The 16773-nt window shown below is 42.5% G+C and overlaps 1 protein-coding gene across 10 annotated transcripts in view; it reads left to right on the top strand.

Annotated features, from left to right (window-relative positions):
• The window catches only part of PHF21A (PHD finger protein 21A), a 158293-nt gene that overhangs the window by 40204 nt on the left and 101316 nt on the right, over positions 1-16773 (top strand). For 6 of the 10 annotated variants that reach the window (XM_068161482.1, XM_068161478.1, XM_068161485.1 and 3 more), the window contains exons 4-5: positions 5868-5900; positions 8134-8220. In XM_068161482.1, coding sequence (XP_068017583.1) covers positions 5868-5900; positions 8134-8220 — 120 coding nt within the window. The remainder of the gene's footprint in view (positions 1-5867; positions 5901-8133; positions 8221-16773) is intronic. The other 4 variants (XM_068161484.1, XM_068161487.1, XM_068161483.1 and 1 more) reach the window with 1 other exon arrangement.

The raw sequence follows: 16773 nt of genomic DNA, 5'->3' as shown, positions 1-16773 counted from the left end.
AAGAGGAGACTCAGGGGTGACCTTATTGCTCTCTACAACTACCTGAAGGGAGGTTGTAGACAGGCAGAGGTTGGTCTCTTCTCCCAGGCAGCCAGTACCAGAACAAGAGGACACGGTCTCAGGCTGCGCCAGGGGAGGTTTAGATTGGATATTAGGAAGAAGTTCTTCATAGAGAGTGACTGCCCATTGGAATGGGCTGCCTGGGGAGGTGGTGGAGTTGCCGTCATTGGAGGTGTTCAGGAGGAGACTTGATGGGGTGCTTGGTGCCATGGGTTAGTTGTTTAGGTGGGTTGGATTGGTTGATGGGTTGAACACGATGATCTTGAAGGTCTCTTCCAACCTGGTTTGGTTTATTCTAAATAAAGGTTTATTCTCTTGTACCTTCTAGTCTTGTAGTTGTGTGTCTTAGTTTTAAGAGTGGAGAGAAATTATATTTTACCCCCACTTCCCCCAGGAAGTAAAATAAAAATGCTCTCACATGGGATTGGAAAGAGTTAGTAAGTTTAAGTGGAAGTGCTATTCACACCTATAGACAGAAATTACAAACTACCCAAATTCATATTCAGTCTCAGCCTAGTCTTTCCACCTGGGCTTACAACAACCTCCTTAAGCCGAAAAAAAACTTTTCAAAACCTCCCATAGTTTGGCCAAACACCCCCCCCCCCACCCCACCCCCCAGCTCTCTACCCCCACCATGCCTCTGCTGGGCTCAGATGGCACAGAAGAAATTACGTTTGCCCAGGCAAACTGGGGCACTCAAGGCTGAAACCCTTCCTTGAAATACCAAACAAGAGAGATGATCTGTCTGGGAGAAGAGAGAGTTAAAAAATGCTCAGAAGACAGTAATGTCCATTTACATAGAGGAATAGATGCAGGCATGATGGGGTGAAATAACAAAAGATTATAATTTCCTGAATCCCCTCTGGAACTCCTGGTAAACCTCTCTGTGGTAGGACAGCTAGGCTAGTCCTTAACCCACAATAAATAGAATAGGATATGATAGAATAACCCAGGTTGGAAAAGACCTCTGAGATCATAGAGTCCAACCTATCACCCAACACCATCGAATCAACTAAACCATGGCACCAAGCACCCCATCCAGTCTCTTCTTAAAGACCTCCAGTGATGGTGACTCCACCACCTCCCTGGGCAGCCCATTCCAATGGCCAATGCTGTGTAATTTTGTGAACTGAAAGGTTGTAGTGCTTGGACTAAAATTTGACCTGTTGGGTCATTTTTACTGGTAGCCTGCCCAGTACTATATGGCAGTAGAGTTGCAGGTTGTTATTCCATTAGACTATAAATGAGGAATATTAAAAATAATGGTAAAACCTGATTTAGCAAATGTAAGAGTACATATGCATATTAATTCTTGGAACAAAATTGTTACAGCCATGAACACAGAGTAGCTGCCAACTTGAAATGTTAAATTTATCAATGAGACCTTTTCTGAAGACAGTTCTCCAAGTATTTCCTTTGGGTGTCTGAAACTTGCAACTGTTACACAGTGGGTAAAAGAAATGCTTGGTAGGGCACACTGATTTCTGTATCCTATCATACACAACTTGTTCAGACAACCCACCAAGTAAGCTGGAAATATATTACGAGTGTTCTGGGTGAATGTGTCCAGAGAAGGGCAACAAGGCTGGGGAGAGGCCTTGAGCACAGCCCTGTGAGGAGAGGCTGAGGGAGCTGGGATTGTTTAGCCTGGAGAAGAGGAGGCTCAGGGGAGACGGAGACATCATTGCTCTTTACAACTACCTGAAAGGTGGTTGTAGCCGGGAAGGTGTTGGTCTCTTCTCCCTGGCAACCAGCACCAGAACAAGAGGACATAGTCTCAAGCTGTGCCAGGGGAAGTTTAGGCTGGAGGTGAGGAGAAAGTTCTTCACCGAGCAAGTCATTCATCATTGGAATGTGCTGCCCTGGGAGGTGGTGGAGTCACCATCCCTGGAGGTGTTCAAGAGGGGATTGGACGTGGCACTTGGTGCCATGAGGTCTGTGGTGACAGGTTGGACTCGCTGATCTTTGCGGTCTCTTCCAACCTTAGTGATACTGTGACTTGCTCAGGAGTTGCCACAGTGATGAGCACAGTGCAAGAACTTAATGGGTGGATTAGTGAAAAGAAGCTTTAGCAAAAGACAACTTTCAGCTAGGAAGGAAAACTTGAAAAAGCTGAAGATGGATTTCCAGCACCTGCAAACACATATTTTGCTCTCCTCAGAAATTCCCTTGTATGCAGAACTGCAGTGAAGTTTTGGTAGGGCAATAAGGAAATTCAGAAATTACCCATGGTGTTTTGCCATCCAGCCTAAACCTCCCCTGGCGCAGCCTGAGACTGTGTCCTCTTGTTCTGGTGCTGGCTGCCTGGGAGAAGAGACCAACCTCCGCCTGTCTACAACCTCCCTTAAGGTAGTTGTAGAGAGCAATAAGGTCACCCCTGAGTCTCCTCCTCTCCAGGCTAAGCAACCCCAGCTCCCTCAGTCTCTCCTCATAGGGCTTGTGTTCCAAGCCCTGCACCAACTTCGTTTCCCTTCTCTGGACATGTTCCTTTAGCCTGTGTTCATAGCAGTGATGATGAACAGGGATAAAGACTGCAAAATGTCCAGAAATATACTGTTTTTTAACAACTTTTCTTGACCCTGTTCACCTTAGCTTTGCCCAATCCTCATTTAAAACTGAGCTCTGCACTGAAATCGACTTTAATTAAATTTGGGTTTAGTTGGGGAAACTAGACAAGCCCTTAGATCAGAAGAATGTGGTTTTTTTCTTTCAATATACTCTATATTCCCTTAATTCAGGCTAAGAACAGCCCTGAATCTTTACCATGGAAAAATAAGACTTGCAACAACATATTGAGCACTTCAGCAAACTTTTCTTTAACTGTGCCTGAGTGGTTACTGCTGTGATCGTCAGGTGGCTGCTAATAGAAATGAAACTGGTTTTGACACACACAAAAAAGAGATCTTCAAATGAAATGCTTGACTTGTATTGTGTATCTTTGAATTTTATAACTTAAGAGATAGAATATGTCCCTTCTTATGACAGGCCTGAGGATTTGTACAGAAGTGGCTCACCTGTCGTCACCTCCTTATCTAACACTTCTTTATCTGAGGGCTCTCTGAAAAAGCTTGCTGTAGACATAGTTTGTTGTCCCTTTGTTAAGTGGTGTGCAGATGTCTGATGAACATGCAGAGCTCAGCTCTGTGCTGAGCAAAGCCTTCTGGCTTTCTGATGCAGTGTGTTAACCTGTGACTGCTTCCAGAGCTGCAGACGCGATGAAGTGATGCTCAGTGTCACCGTATTTTTGTTTGTAGAATGGCTTCTTGTGTCCTGCCTATTCCAGTTCACCTCCACAACTTTGTCTGAAGCTTTGGTGCTGCTGCTTTGCAAAGTGTGTCTTAGGCTATGGGTGAGGGCCCAAAGGAGGTGTTCAGTTGTTTAGGAAAAGCTGCTTTGTTTTGTTTTGTTTCATTTTGATGATTGAAGAGTTCTCCATAATGATGTCTGACCAGGTCACCTGCTGTGTCAGAGTACAACTTGAATATTCAGGTATCTTCCCTGTCAAAGCTGTATTGCTTGTCCTGAGAAAAGATGCATCACATCTTAAGTGTTTCATTCTGCTACTGTGTTGACTTAATTAAGTTTATTTTGAAACAGTCTGCTCTTCATAGTTTTGATCACAAGAGGTGTTAAAGGCGTTATATTTAGCTATTCTCACAGAAGGGTTGGGTTTTGTGGATGACTCCTTAAGCTGATGTGTGGAAAGAACCTAAAACATCCTTTCCCTCCTCGCATTTCATGGCAAAAATATCAATAGGTTTGAAAACATCTTAAATAGAGCCTGCACTTGGGGTCAGTGCAGAAGTGGTGTTGTGTTTTGTTTTGGTTTATCTTATGATTGGATGATGCAGTGTTGTGATCCATAAATTCAGCAATACCTTAGGAGCACTTCACAGTCAGTGTATTGTCTTATGACTGGGTCTGTACAAGCACTTTGTATAAAAACTAGCAGAGCTGTTGCTTGTCAAACTGATGTGGCAGGAAGCGTGGAGGAAATAAGCTAAGCATCTGAGCACAAGGGTCAGATAGCAGCATAGCTCCTGTGACACTGAGTGGCAGCATGATGACACAGTGACAGTCAGCACAGGTAAATGCCAAGTGATGCACTCTGGAAAAAGTCCCAGGTTTACATCTGCAGTACCAGACTGAAGGAGTTCTTGGAGCAGAGAGTTCTTGAACCTTGCATGCAGTTTTAAACTTTGCCTCCAAATGATAGAGGCAAACTACAAGAGTACAGGAAGAGTGCTAAGAGTGAGCAAAACAACAGAATGATTTGGGCACAAGGATGCTTTCAGTCTCAAGCAGCAGTGACTGATGGAAGAATGTGTGTAGGGAAAAAATGTAGGAAGAAGTCAAATAGAGAAAATAATAAAATTACAGAGTATATCTGAAGTTGGAAGGGACTTCTAAAGATCACTGAGTCCAATTTCCAACTCCTTCTGGCTCAGGTCAGGACTGGTTTTCCATAACCTTACGTGCCTCTCATGCTTGCATTATCAAAAGAAAAAGGAGCTCTTTTTAACGTAAGAGCCCTGTGGTTATACTTTGGAACTTACTGCCACAATCTTTGAGTGTTTTCCTCAGCTGAAAAAGTAATTAAGGCAGATTAATGGAAGACAAGTGTATTACCAGCTATTAAACCTAAGACATAATCTTGGAAGACAGCAGAGATGTAAACTGCTGAAAGGTGGGAGATAACAGACTATGCTTGTCCAGCCCAGACATCATGCTGATGCCTCTGTTTGCTGTTATCTAGTACTAGAATGAAAATGAAGCAGGTGAACGTGGGGTCTGACACAGCATTACCTGTGTTGTGCCTTTTGCTTGTTTTGTTTGTTAATACAGGTTTTAGAATCTGAAATCAAATGAACAGAATTAGTTGACAAAGTCTGAGCTATGTGGGCAATATCAATACAGGCAAAATGAAATGTTGGTTTTTTTTTCCTTCTTGTTTGCTTTGTCCTTCTGTTTCTCACTCCTTTTCCTGATTCTGATGAGCAAATGGGGAAGAAAGTACAGACTTCACACTGATCTTATCATATGGGAAAGGGACGTGGCAAAGCGATGAATAAATGTGGCTGTAACCAAAAAAGAAATTGATAATTTGTGGTTTACATTGCCTCTCCATCCTCAGCTCTGCTTTGGTGACAGCCTGGTCACTTTTTGCTTGCTTAGCAGTAGCATTCTCCTGCAGCTGCCTGAGGGAAGTGAAGGAGGAAGAATAGTGAATGGTAACCATCTGTCTGCTTTCCCTTGGATGTGGAGGGCATCTCTTCTACAATGATCTCAATCTCTCTCTGAGGGAGGAAAGTGGCAAAGATACTTCTGAACATGGGCCTTCCATGTGGTACCAGCCAAGCCAACACACAGGCAGACCCTTAGCACTTGAAACATTCTGCTCTTGAATATACAAACAGCTTTTGTGCCCGCAGCAGTTATCTGTGATTTGTGTTTCTTGTGACTGCAAGCAAAGAAAGCAGCAGTTCTAGAGGAGACACAGCTATTAGATTATCTTACCCAGCTGGCTGAAATTGTTCTTAAAAGGCATCACTTGTTCAAGAGCTGCTTAGGAGAAGGAGCAAAAGTGGTTGCTTAGTGTGGCAGTTTCGCTGTATTAATAGGAGTAGGTTTGGAAGTTGCATAATGCTGGATTCCAGGCCTTGCTATTGAAATGCTGTAAGCTGCATCATTTTGCTTTTACAAAGGGTCTTTGAAAATGTCGAGTTCTAAACTGTTCAACAATATCTGTAATGAAAATCTTCATTGTGTTGCATCTCTTTTTTGTCTTTTTTTTTTTTCCTTTCTAGAAATTGGTTGCCCAAATGAAGCAAGATCCACAGGTAAATATCTATTTTTATATGGCATTGTTTACCCTTACAAGTACAGGAAATGAGAGTGTATGAAGCTTGAGAATTTTAGATGTTTCTTGATCACATTTTTTCCTTGCTAGCACAGTGTTTAGAAGAAAACTGTTATGAACAAGTCTTTTAAACAATGACTGGAAGATAGTTGAAAACAAAACCTTTTTTCTTCTTTCCCCCCCTCTTTATGGAACCTTTTGCTTCCTATTCTCAATAGTTTAAATCATGTTGATGGTTGGACTCAGTGATGTTAGAGGTCTTGTCCAACCAAAACAATTCTAAGTGGTGCACTTCCAGCATCCACTATGTTTCTGATTTGTATTGGAATCTCTCTTTATGAAATGTGCCAATACTAGAATTTGATGATTATTTTTTTTTCTTCTCTGAGTATCAGAAGGTTTAGAGTTGTACAAGAAGAGATAGGATATTCTGTCCACAAAATGGTGTCCAATTAAAGAATGCACCTTAAGGCTGTGTTCAGGGTGCCTGTCTAGGCTATCTAACCTCAGCACTGTAGTTTCCAGAGAGGGCACTTAGCCTTGGGATGCTTTAACTGCTGAAGTTAGGTAACTGCAGACTCCTTGCATAGACAGCAGAAGTCTTCGCTTTCCCAAGGACTGTGTAAGGAGGCTGGGCTGTCTTGTACAGCAATTAAGCTCTCCAGTGTGCTGAATGAGGAGTTCTGTGGAGGTCTCTAACCAGCCTCAAATGTTGAGTACAGGGATAAAGGCAGCTCACTTGAGGCTTGCCTTAAGTGCTCCATTCCCATACTATACTAAATGCCCTGTAATTTTCTGAGCATATATTTTTCTGAGCTCAGTGGAGTAGGAAGGCAGCTTTTTGTAACAGACAGATAGCTAGACTCCTGACAGAGAGGGATGAACAGAGAGTAGGATGCTGCTGGAAAAATGTTTGTTCTAGAACTTCTTTATTCTGATGGGATTTGGGTAAGGTCTGCTGCACTTAACTTGCTGGGCAAGTCTGCTAACAATTAGCCTGCGGAGCAGTTTGCTCTGAGTTCTTATCTGCTGAAAGCCAGGTCATGCTGAAAGCAGCCATGCAAAGTTCTTGGAGCCAGGAAGAATAAATCTGGTCCCTGCTTCCTGTGCTCTTAATACATTTTTATCCCAGATTATTAAGTGGAATCTAGAAGGGAGGATGACTGCTCAATATCGGGTTTTGCTAGAGTTGTGTGTACATTGGAGAAGTCTTATCTACAAGCTGAGCTTGTAATCCATTTCAAAATTGTATGGAGGAATAGAAAAAGTTCCTCTAAGGATAGCAGTCCTGTGTTTTAATATTTCTGTGTAGTATAGGAAACCTACATAACCTAGGGGAAGGAGTTTAGGACATAAATGAGAAAAAACAAAAAAAGTGGGGGGGGGGGGGAAGAAAAATGGAGGGAAGCTTACTTCCCTATCACTTTTCTGCAGAGTTTCACAGACTTTAAGGAAATAATGTTTTTAATTTCTGTACTTTGAGTAGGAAAGAAATAGTCCTGGTAAAATACTGTTTTCTGGCTGTATCTTTATAGGGATACTTAGAGCTTTCAAATCTTAAAACATTGTAAGCGAAGTACTGATATGAATGATGTGCTGAGGCAAGTGTAATTCTCTTAGATGCTGTCTAAGGCATAAATGCACTTGGAAATGAAGACATAGATACACTTGTCAAATGAAGGCAAACATATGAATTAAGATTTAATAGATATGCTTGCTACATCACCCTACACAGAGCTACCTGTGACAGTGTTGCATAAGTAGCATAGGTCAGAATGCTTTAGGTGACATACCATAGCGTGCTATTGTATACCATATGATACTGTTGTGCTGCTTATTAACAGGCATTTCTTGTTTAACTTGTAAGCTTGCTGAAATGCACAAACATGCTTTTTAATACAATAGGCACTAATGGATGTTTTAATGAAATCTTCATTCCAAACTGGATTGTCTTTCTGAGTGCTACAGAGGTCCTCTGCTTATCGTTGCGCTCAGTGACTAAAGCAAGGCTTTGTTGAGCCTCTTAAATGTATTGGCTGTACATCCTGAGGTGCTCTATTTGTACTACACTATGAAAAAAAAAAAGGGGGGGGGGGGGGAGGGGGGGGGGGGAAGAGAAGAACACACCCTAAAAAAAAAGTATCAACAACAACAAAAAAGAAACACCTTCCTGCTACTACTCCATGTTAACAAACGGAATATCTTTCTCACAGATATTTTTTCTTTCTAATCAGAACGCCGATTTGAAGAAACAGCTTCATGAACTTCAAGCTAAAATCACAGCTCTGAGTGAGAAACAGGTAGGGAAACAGAGATGTATTTTTAACACCTTCTTCTAAAGATGTCTGTTTTCCCAGCTTTCCAGAGAGCTGCCAAATTTTTAAGTTCAAAAATAAGTGTGGGCAAGCAGACGTTTTGGATCTTTATTTATGGATTTTTTTTCTTTCCACAAAAGAGAAGATGAGTTATTGCAAGCCTATCAAACAAACAACTGGTAAAATCAGTGGAAGCTACAGCAGTTTTTCTTCTGCTGGAACTAGTGCTTTATATCAAGGGAGCTGGGAAAATGAATGAATTTTGTCATTTCCTTTATCATTACCTTGAAACTTGTTCTGTACCAGACCGCTCTGGTTTTGGGCAGCTCTTTAGATTTTGTGTTAGTTGATCCACACTGTGCATCTGGGATGAGTGTGCTGGAATTTTTCTTTGTGTCTAGACCAACTAATTTCGTGACAGTTATGAATACCCATGGACAACTTGGGAATTAGTTGTGGTGTAATTTATCATGTACTTTAGTACACAATTGTCGAACGTTTGCCATTTGGTAGGAATTCTCTTTGGCAGGTCTAAAGTTCTGAGTAATAATCACGTGTGAATGCTTAATAGAAAAGTAGTGGAACTTGAAGATGCATCTTGTGGGTAGCTAGAAGAAAAATAAATGGCATTGTGAGATCTACAAAACCTGTTATCATGTGGTGGTGAATGGTGCCACGTCCAGCTGGAGGCCAGTCACCAGTGGCGTCCCCCAGGGATCAGTGCTCAGCCCCATCCTCTTTAATATCTTCACTGATGATCTGGATGAGGGGATTGAGTCAGTCATCAGCAAATTTGCAGGTGACACCAAGTTGAGAGCAGATGTTGGTCAGTTAAAGGGCAGAAGGGCTCTCCAGAGGGAGCTCGACCAACTGGACAGATGGGCGGAGTCCAATGGGATGGCATTCAACAAGTCCAAGTGCCGGGTGTTGCACTTTGGCCACAGCAACCCCATGCAGAGCTACAGGCTAGGGTTGGAGTGGCTGGAGAGCTCCCAAACAGAGAGGGACCTGGGGGTGCTGATTGACATCTGCCTAAACATGAGCCAGCAGTGTGCCCAGGTGGACAAGAAGGCCAATGGCATCCTGACCTGCATTAGGAATAGTGTGGCCAGCAGGAGCAGGGAAGTCATTGTGCCCCTGGACTCTGCATTGGTTAGGCCACACCTTGAGTCCTGTGTCCAGTTCTGGGCCCCTCAGTTTAAGAAAGACATTGAGACACTTGAAGGTGTCCAGAGAAGGGCAACAAGGCTGGGGAGAGGCCTTGAGTACAAGCCCTATGAGGAGAGGCTGAGGGAGCTGGGATTGTTTAGCCTGGAGAAGAGGAGGCTCCAGGGCGACCTCATTGCCCTCTACAACTACCTGAAAGGTGGTTGTAGCCAGGAAGGGGTTGATCTCTTCTCTCTAGCAACCAGCACCAGAACAAGAGGACACAGTCTCAAGCTGCGCCAGGGGAAATTGAGACTCGAGGTGAGGAGAAAGTTCTTCACCGAGAGAGTCATTTGTTGTTGGAATGTGCTGCCCAGGGAGGTGTTGGACTCACCATCCCTGGAGGTGTTCAAGAGGGGATTGGACATAGCACTTGGTGCCATGGTCTAGTCATGAGGTCTGTGTTGATAGGTTGGACTCAATGGTCGTTGAGGTCTCTTCCAACCTTGGTGATACTGTGATGTTTTTAAGATAAAACAAACCCCCCAAAACAACCAAACACAACAGCAGCATGCACAAAAAACTCATACCCAAACTCCATACAAAAGCTAAATTGACTTAAGCAGTGCCTTCACTGTACTGCTTATGTGTCAATAATGGAACCACATTAGGTTAACAGGTGATGCCTTTGAAGAGGGAAAACATTTTAGGCAAGAATATAGCTATGCATGAGTGTCACGCCTAGATACCTGCACTCCTCTGCTATTATCTGCATGTGTTCTGTATTGAGAATTATCTTTCCTAAGGACTTAGGCAGACAGTGATTGATATTTATCTAGACATTTTGTTTGCTAAAAATTTACAGTATGTTTTAGTGGCAGAACAGTGAGTGTAGGAAGGAACATGTAAGGATAATAAAGAAAATTATTTTTTAATGAGAATACTAATTCAACAAAACCAGAGGTCTCGCTGATGTGATGGCATGCCTCTCTTCAAGATGATTTATTCTCTGAAACCAGCGTGAGCCTCTGCATGTGGCCGTGTCTCACAGCAAGCAGCTTCAGCATTCTCTGGTAAGCTCTGGGGTCCCTGGTTAAGTTCAAAATTAGCTTGCCTTCATGCCAGGAAGGCAGTCATGTTGACTCCCAGTTCACATGGTCAGCAGGGACAGGCAGTGAAGTAGCGAGTGGAAGGTAGAAGTGAGTGTATCTCACTGTAACTTTTAAACTTGGGCTTGTAATGCTTTAAGATCACATTAGAGTGGCCTGTACTGACATAGGGTCTAAATTGCCCGTCATCGGAAGGGCTGCTGTGTCTTTTCTGCTGGAAATTACAGCTCAGAGTACTAAAGTGCACTTGTTCATGGGATGAACATGGGCTAAGTTTCCAGTGGCTTTGAAAAACAAATTTCTGACTTCACTTTCACCACACAACAAATACACTCAATATGAAGTCCCAGTCCAGTTGCCTTCTTTGTGTATTTATGGCTTTGATTATCAGTAGAACAGTGAACTTACCTATGATCGAAGCTTAAATGTTGTATCTACCGCTAGGCCACAGAGCTGCCTGTTGTCCCAGGTGATAGTGTTGATCAAGTAGAATGGCTGTGGTCATGGGAAATGTGAGTTCTTAGCAGGGGGGAACCCCCAAAACTTCCCAGTGCAGAGAAATATTCAACCCTTCTTCATCACAGGAATATGTTGTCTAGACATCTGTGGCTTAGCAGTGCAGTTGAGCAGCATTTTAGACACTACAATAAAGCTCTTTATTGTTTTCTTCTTCATTTTCTTCTGTCCTTGCTTTCTCTTTAAGACAAATAACAATTATCAATTGTTTTATGGGGAGAATATTATCCAACAATTCAATTTTCACACGGCGTGGAGCAATGTGCCAGTTTTGCATAGTAAGTAACTGCTTTCTATCGTGCAGTGCATGTCCTAAGGACAACTGCAGCATGCACTCTCTGTGCTCTTGTTTAGAGCCAAGTAAGTAGTCCTGACGCCTGTTGTTCAATGAATAAACTGACAGCCTAACTCTACCTTGGACAGTTACAGGAGGCATAACTCTCACTGTATGATTAGCTTTTAATGAAGTGTGAAAAACCAACGTTCCAGCTTTTGTGGGATCCCTGCTCAGACAGTGGTGTGGAGCTGAGACCCTGTTGTTAGGCAGAAAAATGAAATCTTTCTGGCTTCTGAAGTACTGTGTCAGCCTAATGTAACCTTTTCCTTTGCTCTCTTATTTAATGAAGTTGCATGAAGACTTGAGCAAGAACCAAGTCAGTGGTAGGTTAGCTAAAAGCTTTTAGTTGCTTTAGGACTTCTCTCCATTTCTGAAGCATTGTGAGAGCAGTGCCGACACTTGCTGCCAGTCGCTGTGGTGATTCATAGTGGCTTAGGTTTCTTGCTGAGAATAACGACAGCTCTGTTCAGAAGTTTGTGAAATTGAAGAGATCTGGCAAAGTACAAAAAGAAAGCAAGTAGGCTGTGCAGCGTGTGGGCTTAAACCTAAAGAAATTTGTTAGCTGAATCAGGGTTAAACTGCTACAGCACGAGGTGTGTTGTGTAGTCTTAGGGTGTTGGTTGTTGTTTTTTTTTTGCCTTTTGAAAATGGGGAAAGAGGTGGAGGTAAATGCTTTGATTTGTTTCACCTGAGAGATGATGGAGTGCTGTACGCTGGTGGCATTATCATACGGAAGAAAAGCTTCAAATGGGGGGGGGGGAAGGTATTTAAAGATAATTTAGATTTAAAGGGCAGTAAACATGAATCCTGCAGATGACTATTTTCCTCTGCCAGTCTCTTTATGTTATTAGCTTGGAACTCTAAACTGTGCTTACCTTATTTTTGCAATCTGTGGGCAGTAAGGTGAATTCAGTTTAACAGACTCTTTCCTCAGCTGTAACTGGGAGTGCTGCAGTTTGGAAATCCTGAATGTGCTGGCTTTAAAGCTGATTTCCCCTTTCTTCCCCCACCTCTCTCTCTTCAATAAAGAGAAATCAAACTGCAAAACAGTTTTCACTGCCAAATCTAAGTTGTAAACATGAATTAAGTCAGTTGCAATATAACACTGGGTTTTATTGGCTTTCACATCTTTGTAAGAAAGCCATAGTCTTATCACTCTTGCCTTTGCTTTGTGTTCTACAATGGTGTCTTCCTTTGGCACTCAATTTTGTAGACATTTACCCATAATTACCTATCACTGTTCAGCTTCTGTCTGAGTGAAATATGCTCCTTACAATTAAACACATAACGAATGTATTCGTGGATTTTTCTAGTGTGTGCTGTTGTTCACTTTGGGGAGGCTGGGTGGAGACTGATACCAGTGGCACTGGTGAAAAGACTTGAGTTTTGAAGCAGGGCTAACATAAAGGAGCAGGAGGGATGTAACCTTGAAATAGCACCGTTTTGTTTTAATGCTTCTTTCCCTCCATAGCCAATTAAAAATTTGTAATATGATCTTGCAGATGTATGATTATGTAATGTACCTTTTTTCCAGCACAAGGAAGAGGGTTGGTTTATTTGACTAAAGGGAAGGCAGCAATCATTCTTTTCAGCAATACCATGTCAAATACAGAGGAATTTCTGTATCTGTCCTTACTACAATTTTTTGGAAAGGCTGGAGCCATATTCTGCCTTAAATGTGGAAGGAAGCTTATAGGAGCAGTCTTTTGACCTTATGGTAGGAAGGTGATGGTGTATATACCAGAAAAGGTGCATACACTAAAGAAACCACATGGGGGTTTTTGATACATCTGGAAGTAGAACAAAAACGTCTCTTCGTGTAGCTGCAGTGAATTTCACTGAATCTTCAGGAAAACAGTTTTTGGAAGCCAGGCTTGTGTTCTAATGTGCTTGCTCTTGACATGGAAAGAGTAAAGTGGATCCTGTTTGATTTCTGAAGAGCTGTATACACTTGTAGGAAAAAGTACTCAAAAATAGTTGTCGTCATAGAGATCCTCGTGGGTTTATTTTTCACAGGGCGAAAAGTTTAACGTACTTTACTGCCAAGAGTATTTGAAAGTGTAGAATATCATCAGGAAAAAAATGCACCTAGGAGAGCAAACTTACCGCTGGTGTTATAAATGGGCAAATCTAGTGACTTTTGCTTGTCTTTGAAGTTTACAGCACCTTGAGGTAGCGGTGGAGGTTATTCTAAATCCTGCATGTTCAGGGTAAGACTCCTTCTCACCTTGCCCCTGAGTAGCGAGCAGCAGGAAGGGGGTTTGGTGTAACTTAACCATGGGTTTGTGTAGTAGAATAAAAGTAAATGTTGCTTAGACTGACAAAAGGAACTTGTTATTTAAGTCTTCAACAACTGTCAGGAATAGCTTTAAGCATCAGTGTTGCTATATTTATTACAGGTACCATAACTGAGTAATGAAAAGATTGGTAATGTGCATAAATTCATCCTGTGAGACTGTTCTTCTTGAACGCTTGTCAGTCATGGGAAAGGTGAATTTTTATGGAGGCTTTTTGAACACATTACCAGAAAATTGTACCCAAAATGTGTTCCATCATGTTCTGTAAAGACGAAAGGTGGTGTTTTGGTGGGAGGAAAGTAAATGCAAGAAAGCTGGAGAGCACTAAACTGGTAGGAAAGAGCACTCTGAAATGCTTCTGCGTGAGAAGGTAGCCTAGATATGCCTGTGTGTTTATAGATACTCCCAGTGAACATCATGAGAACATTAGGTCTGAAAATATGGAAACAGATAATGAAGTCACTGACTTCTCACTCCTGCTAGTTTTGTCTGGAGATTTGAATCCCTCCTTTCCCCAAGACCCAGGAAGGACATACTAAAATGCCCATAATGCTGTTGGTAATGGAGGAAGTGTGGGAATATGCCATATGAACGTGTAGCAACTAATAATTCGAGGCAGGTGATGCTTGATTTCAGTCCCAGTTGTTTATCTGGAGCTGTGCGTGTTACAGAACACTTATCTTTAAGTAAATGGCATGAATGACAAAGATATGCTAATTTCCATGTAACTGCAAGCATCCATTTATGCCAGCTGTTTATAAAGTAGTCTTAAAATATATGGAAAAACAACTTTGTGCCTTCCCAGAGTTCACTTTTAATAACAAAACCCTGTAGTCATACACTTAGCTCTGGCTCCTCCCATAATTGCCTGTTTGTCAGTTCCTTTCCTAGTTTGAAGTAGTCACTCATTTTTCTTGTCACAAAGATACTCTCTGGATGTGAGGAGTAAGTATCTGCCTCTGTGAATTGTCAGACTCTCTTGGGCCCTCTGATCAGTGTGAGCAGCATCTGCTTAGAAGGTGAATGTTTGTTTGAGAAATCTGCATGAGCTTACTGGTTTAATCTTTGGTATTTATTTAATTTGCATCCAAGTACTGTGTGTGGAAAATGTGAATATAATGACTTCTCATTAAGTTATCATCTGCCATATTCTCAGGATATATTGGCTGAAACAAGTTTGGAATGTTGTACAGATGACTGTAGATAGGCAGAGTGCACACATTTCTCCCTGCTGCCTCTTTTGCCCCAAACTCTTCTGCAAAACTGATGTTGTAATCGTTTCTATGTGACTGAAATACTGCTAAGCTTTCTCAGACCTTCTGTAATGCTTAAATCATGCTTAAACCCATACTGGCACCTAAATTTGGATTTCCCATTTTCCCTTAACTCCACCTGGACTTCCCACTCTTGGTTGGTGGACCTAAATTTTCCATATCTAATGTACTTTACTGCCAGAGTAACTTAAGGAACACAGGTGACTGTTTCGTAATATCATTAAAAAAGAAAAACCCCTCCACACCTTCCCCATGCAACTATTCCTTTAGTACTGATTTCACAGAATCACAGAATTGTCAGGGTTGGAAGGCACTCAAGGATCATCCAGTTCCAACCCTGCTGCCATGGGTAGGGACACCGTCCACTAGATCAGGTTACCCAGAGCGACATCCAGCCAGGCCTTAAAAACATCCAGGGATGAGGCTTGTACCACCTCCCTGGGCAACATGTTCCAGTGTCTCACCACCCTTACAGTGAAGAACTTTTTCCTGATGTCTAATCTAATTCTACCCTCCTCCAGCTTGGATTCATTCCCCCTAATTCTATCACTACCTGACACCCTAAAAAGTCCCTCACCAGCTTTCTTGTAGGCCCCCTTCAGGTATTGGAAGGCCACAATGTGGTCTCCTTGGAGCCAGAGAAGGGCAACAAGGCTGGGGAGAGGCCTTGAGCACAGCCCTATGAGGAGAGGCTGAGGGAGCTGGGGTTGCTTAGCCTGGAGAAGAGGCGGCTCAGGGGAGACACCATTGCTCTCTACAACTACCTGAAGGGAGGTTGTAGACAAGTGGGGGCTGGTCTCTTCTCCCAGGCAACCAGCACCAGAACAAGGGGACACAGCCTCAAGCTGCATCAGGGGAAGTTTAGGCTGGAGGTGAGGAGAAAGTTCTTCACAGAGAGAGTTGTTCATCATTGGAGTGTGCTGCCCAGGGAGGTGGTGGAGTCATCATCCCTGGAGGTGTTCAAGGAGGGGATTGGATGTGGCACTTGGTGCCATGGTCTAGTCATGAGGTCTGTGGTGACAGGTTGGACTTGATGATCTTTGAGGTCTCTTCCAACCTCTGTGATACTGTAATCCCAACTCCCTCAGCCTGTCCTCACAGGAGAGGTGCTTCTGCTTCACTTTTCACTTTTGAGCTCATGCTGTGTTTAAGCCACAATTGGATGCAACTGGAAATCTTCTTTTTATTTTTAATTGAGCCTAGTTAAATACATCTTTCACCTTCATATGAGCAGGGGCATAATTCCAAAATAGCCTGCTCTGCTTGAAAATCCACATTGTTGATAGAAACCAGTCAGTTAAACTAGAGTGTTTCCTTGAAAATCCCCTACTGATGGTGAGAGCTGGTTATTAGGTGCTTCTGCATGTTCTGGCTTGTTGGATAACCTCACACATCAGTAGTTATTTCAAGGTCTGCTATTCCTGGTCTCCGTTTTATACTTGGAGGGAAAGACAGGCAAAACATGCGATTGCAGCGACTGGGATATAGGATGTGTTGTGTAGCACCCTTAAAGGTGTCTTAGTTGGATACTGGGAAAAAGGATTAAATGTCCTAATGAATTTTTATCAGTGAAAACAGATGCAAATAGCTCGTTCTGCACTGTTCTGCATGCCTCAGTGGAACAAATTCACAGCCACAGAAACAGTGTATTGATATGTTCAAAGTGAATCCGAGTTAGAAGGAATGAAATCCGGGGACCTACTTTTCAGAGCCATATGGATCTTTAGCGCCTTTTGGAGTTGTTTGGTCCCCAGCTCTTCTGAAAACTGTGTTGAACTTTGGAAGAGAGAAGGGAAAAAGACAATGTGTCTAATGCTTAGAATACAGGCAACTTGTCTTTGCTGTTTGATTTCTGCTGC

Source organism: Melanerpes formicivorus, unplaced genomic scaffold (genome assembly GCF_026170545.1).
Source record: "Melanerpes formicivorus ecotype bairdi unplaced genomic scaffold, bMelFor1.0.p_v2 SCAF_58, whole genome shotgun sequence".
Taxonomy (NCBI): domain Eukaryota; kingdom Metazoa; phylum Chordata; class Aves; order Piciformes; family Picidae; genus Melanerpes; species Melanerpes formicivorus.
This window is presented reverse-complemented; position numbering and strand designations above follow the sequence as displayed.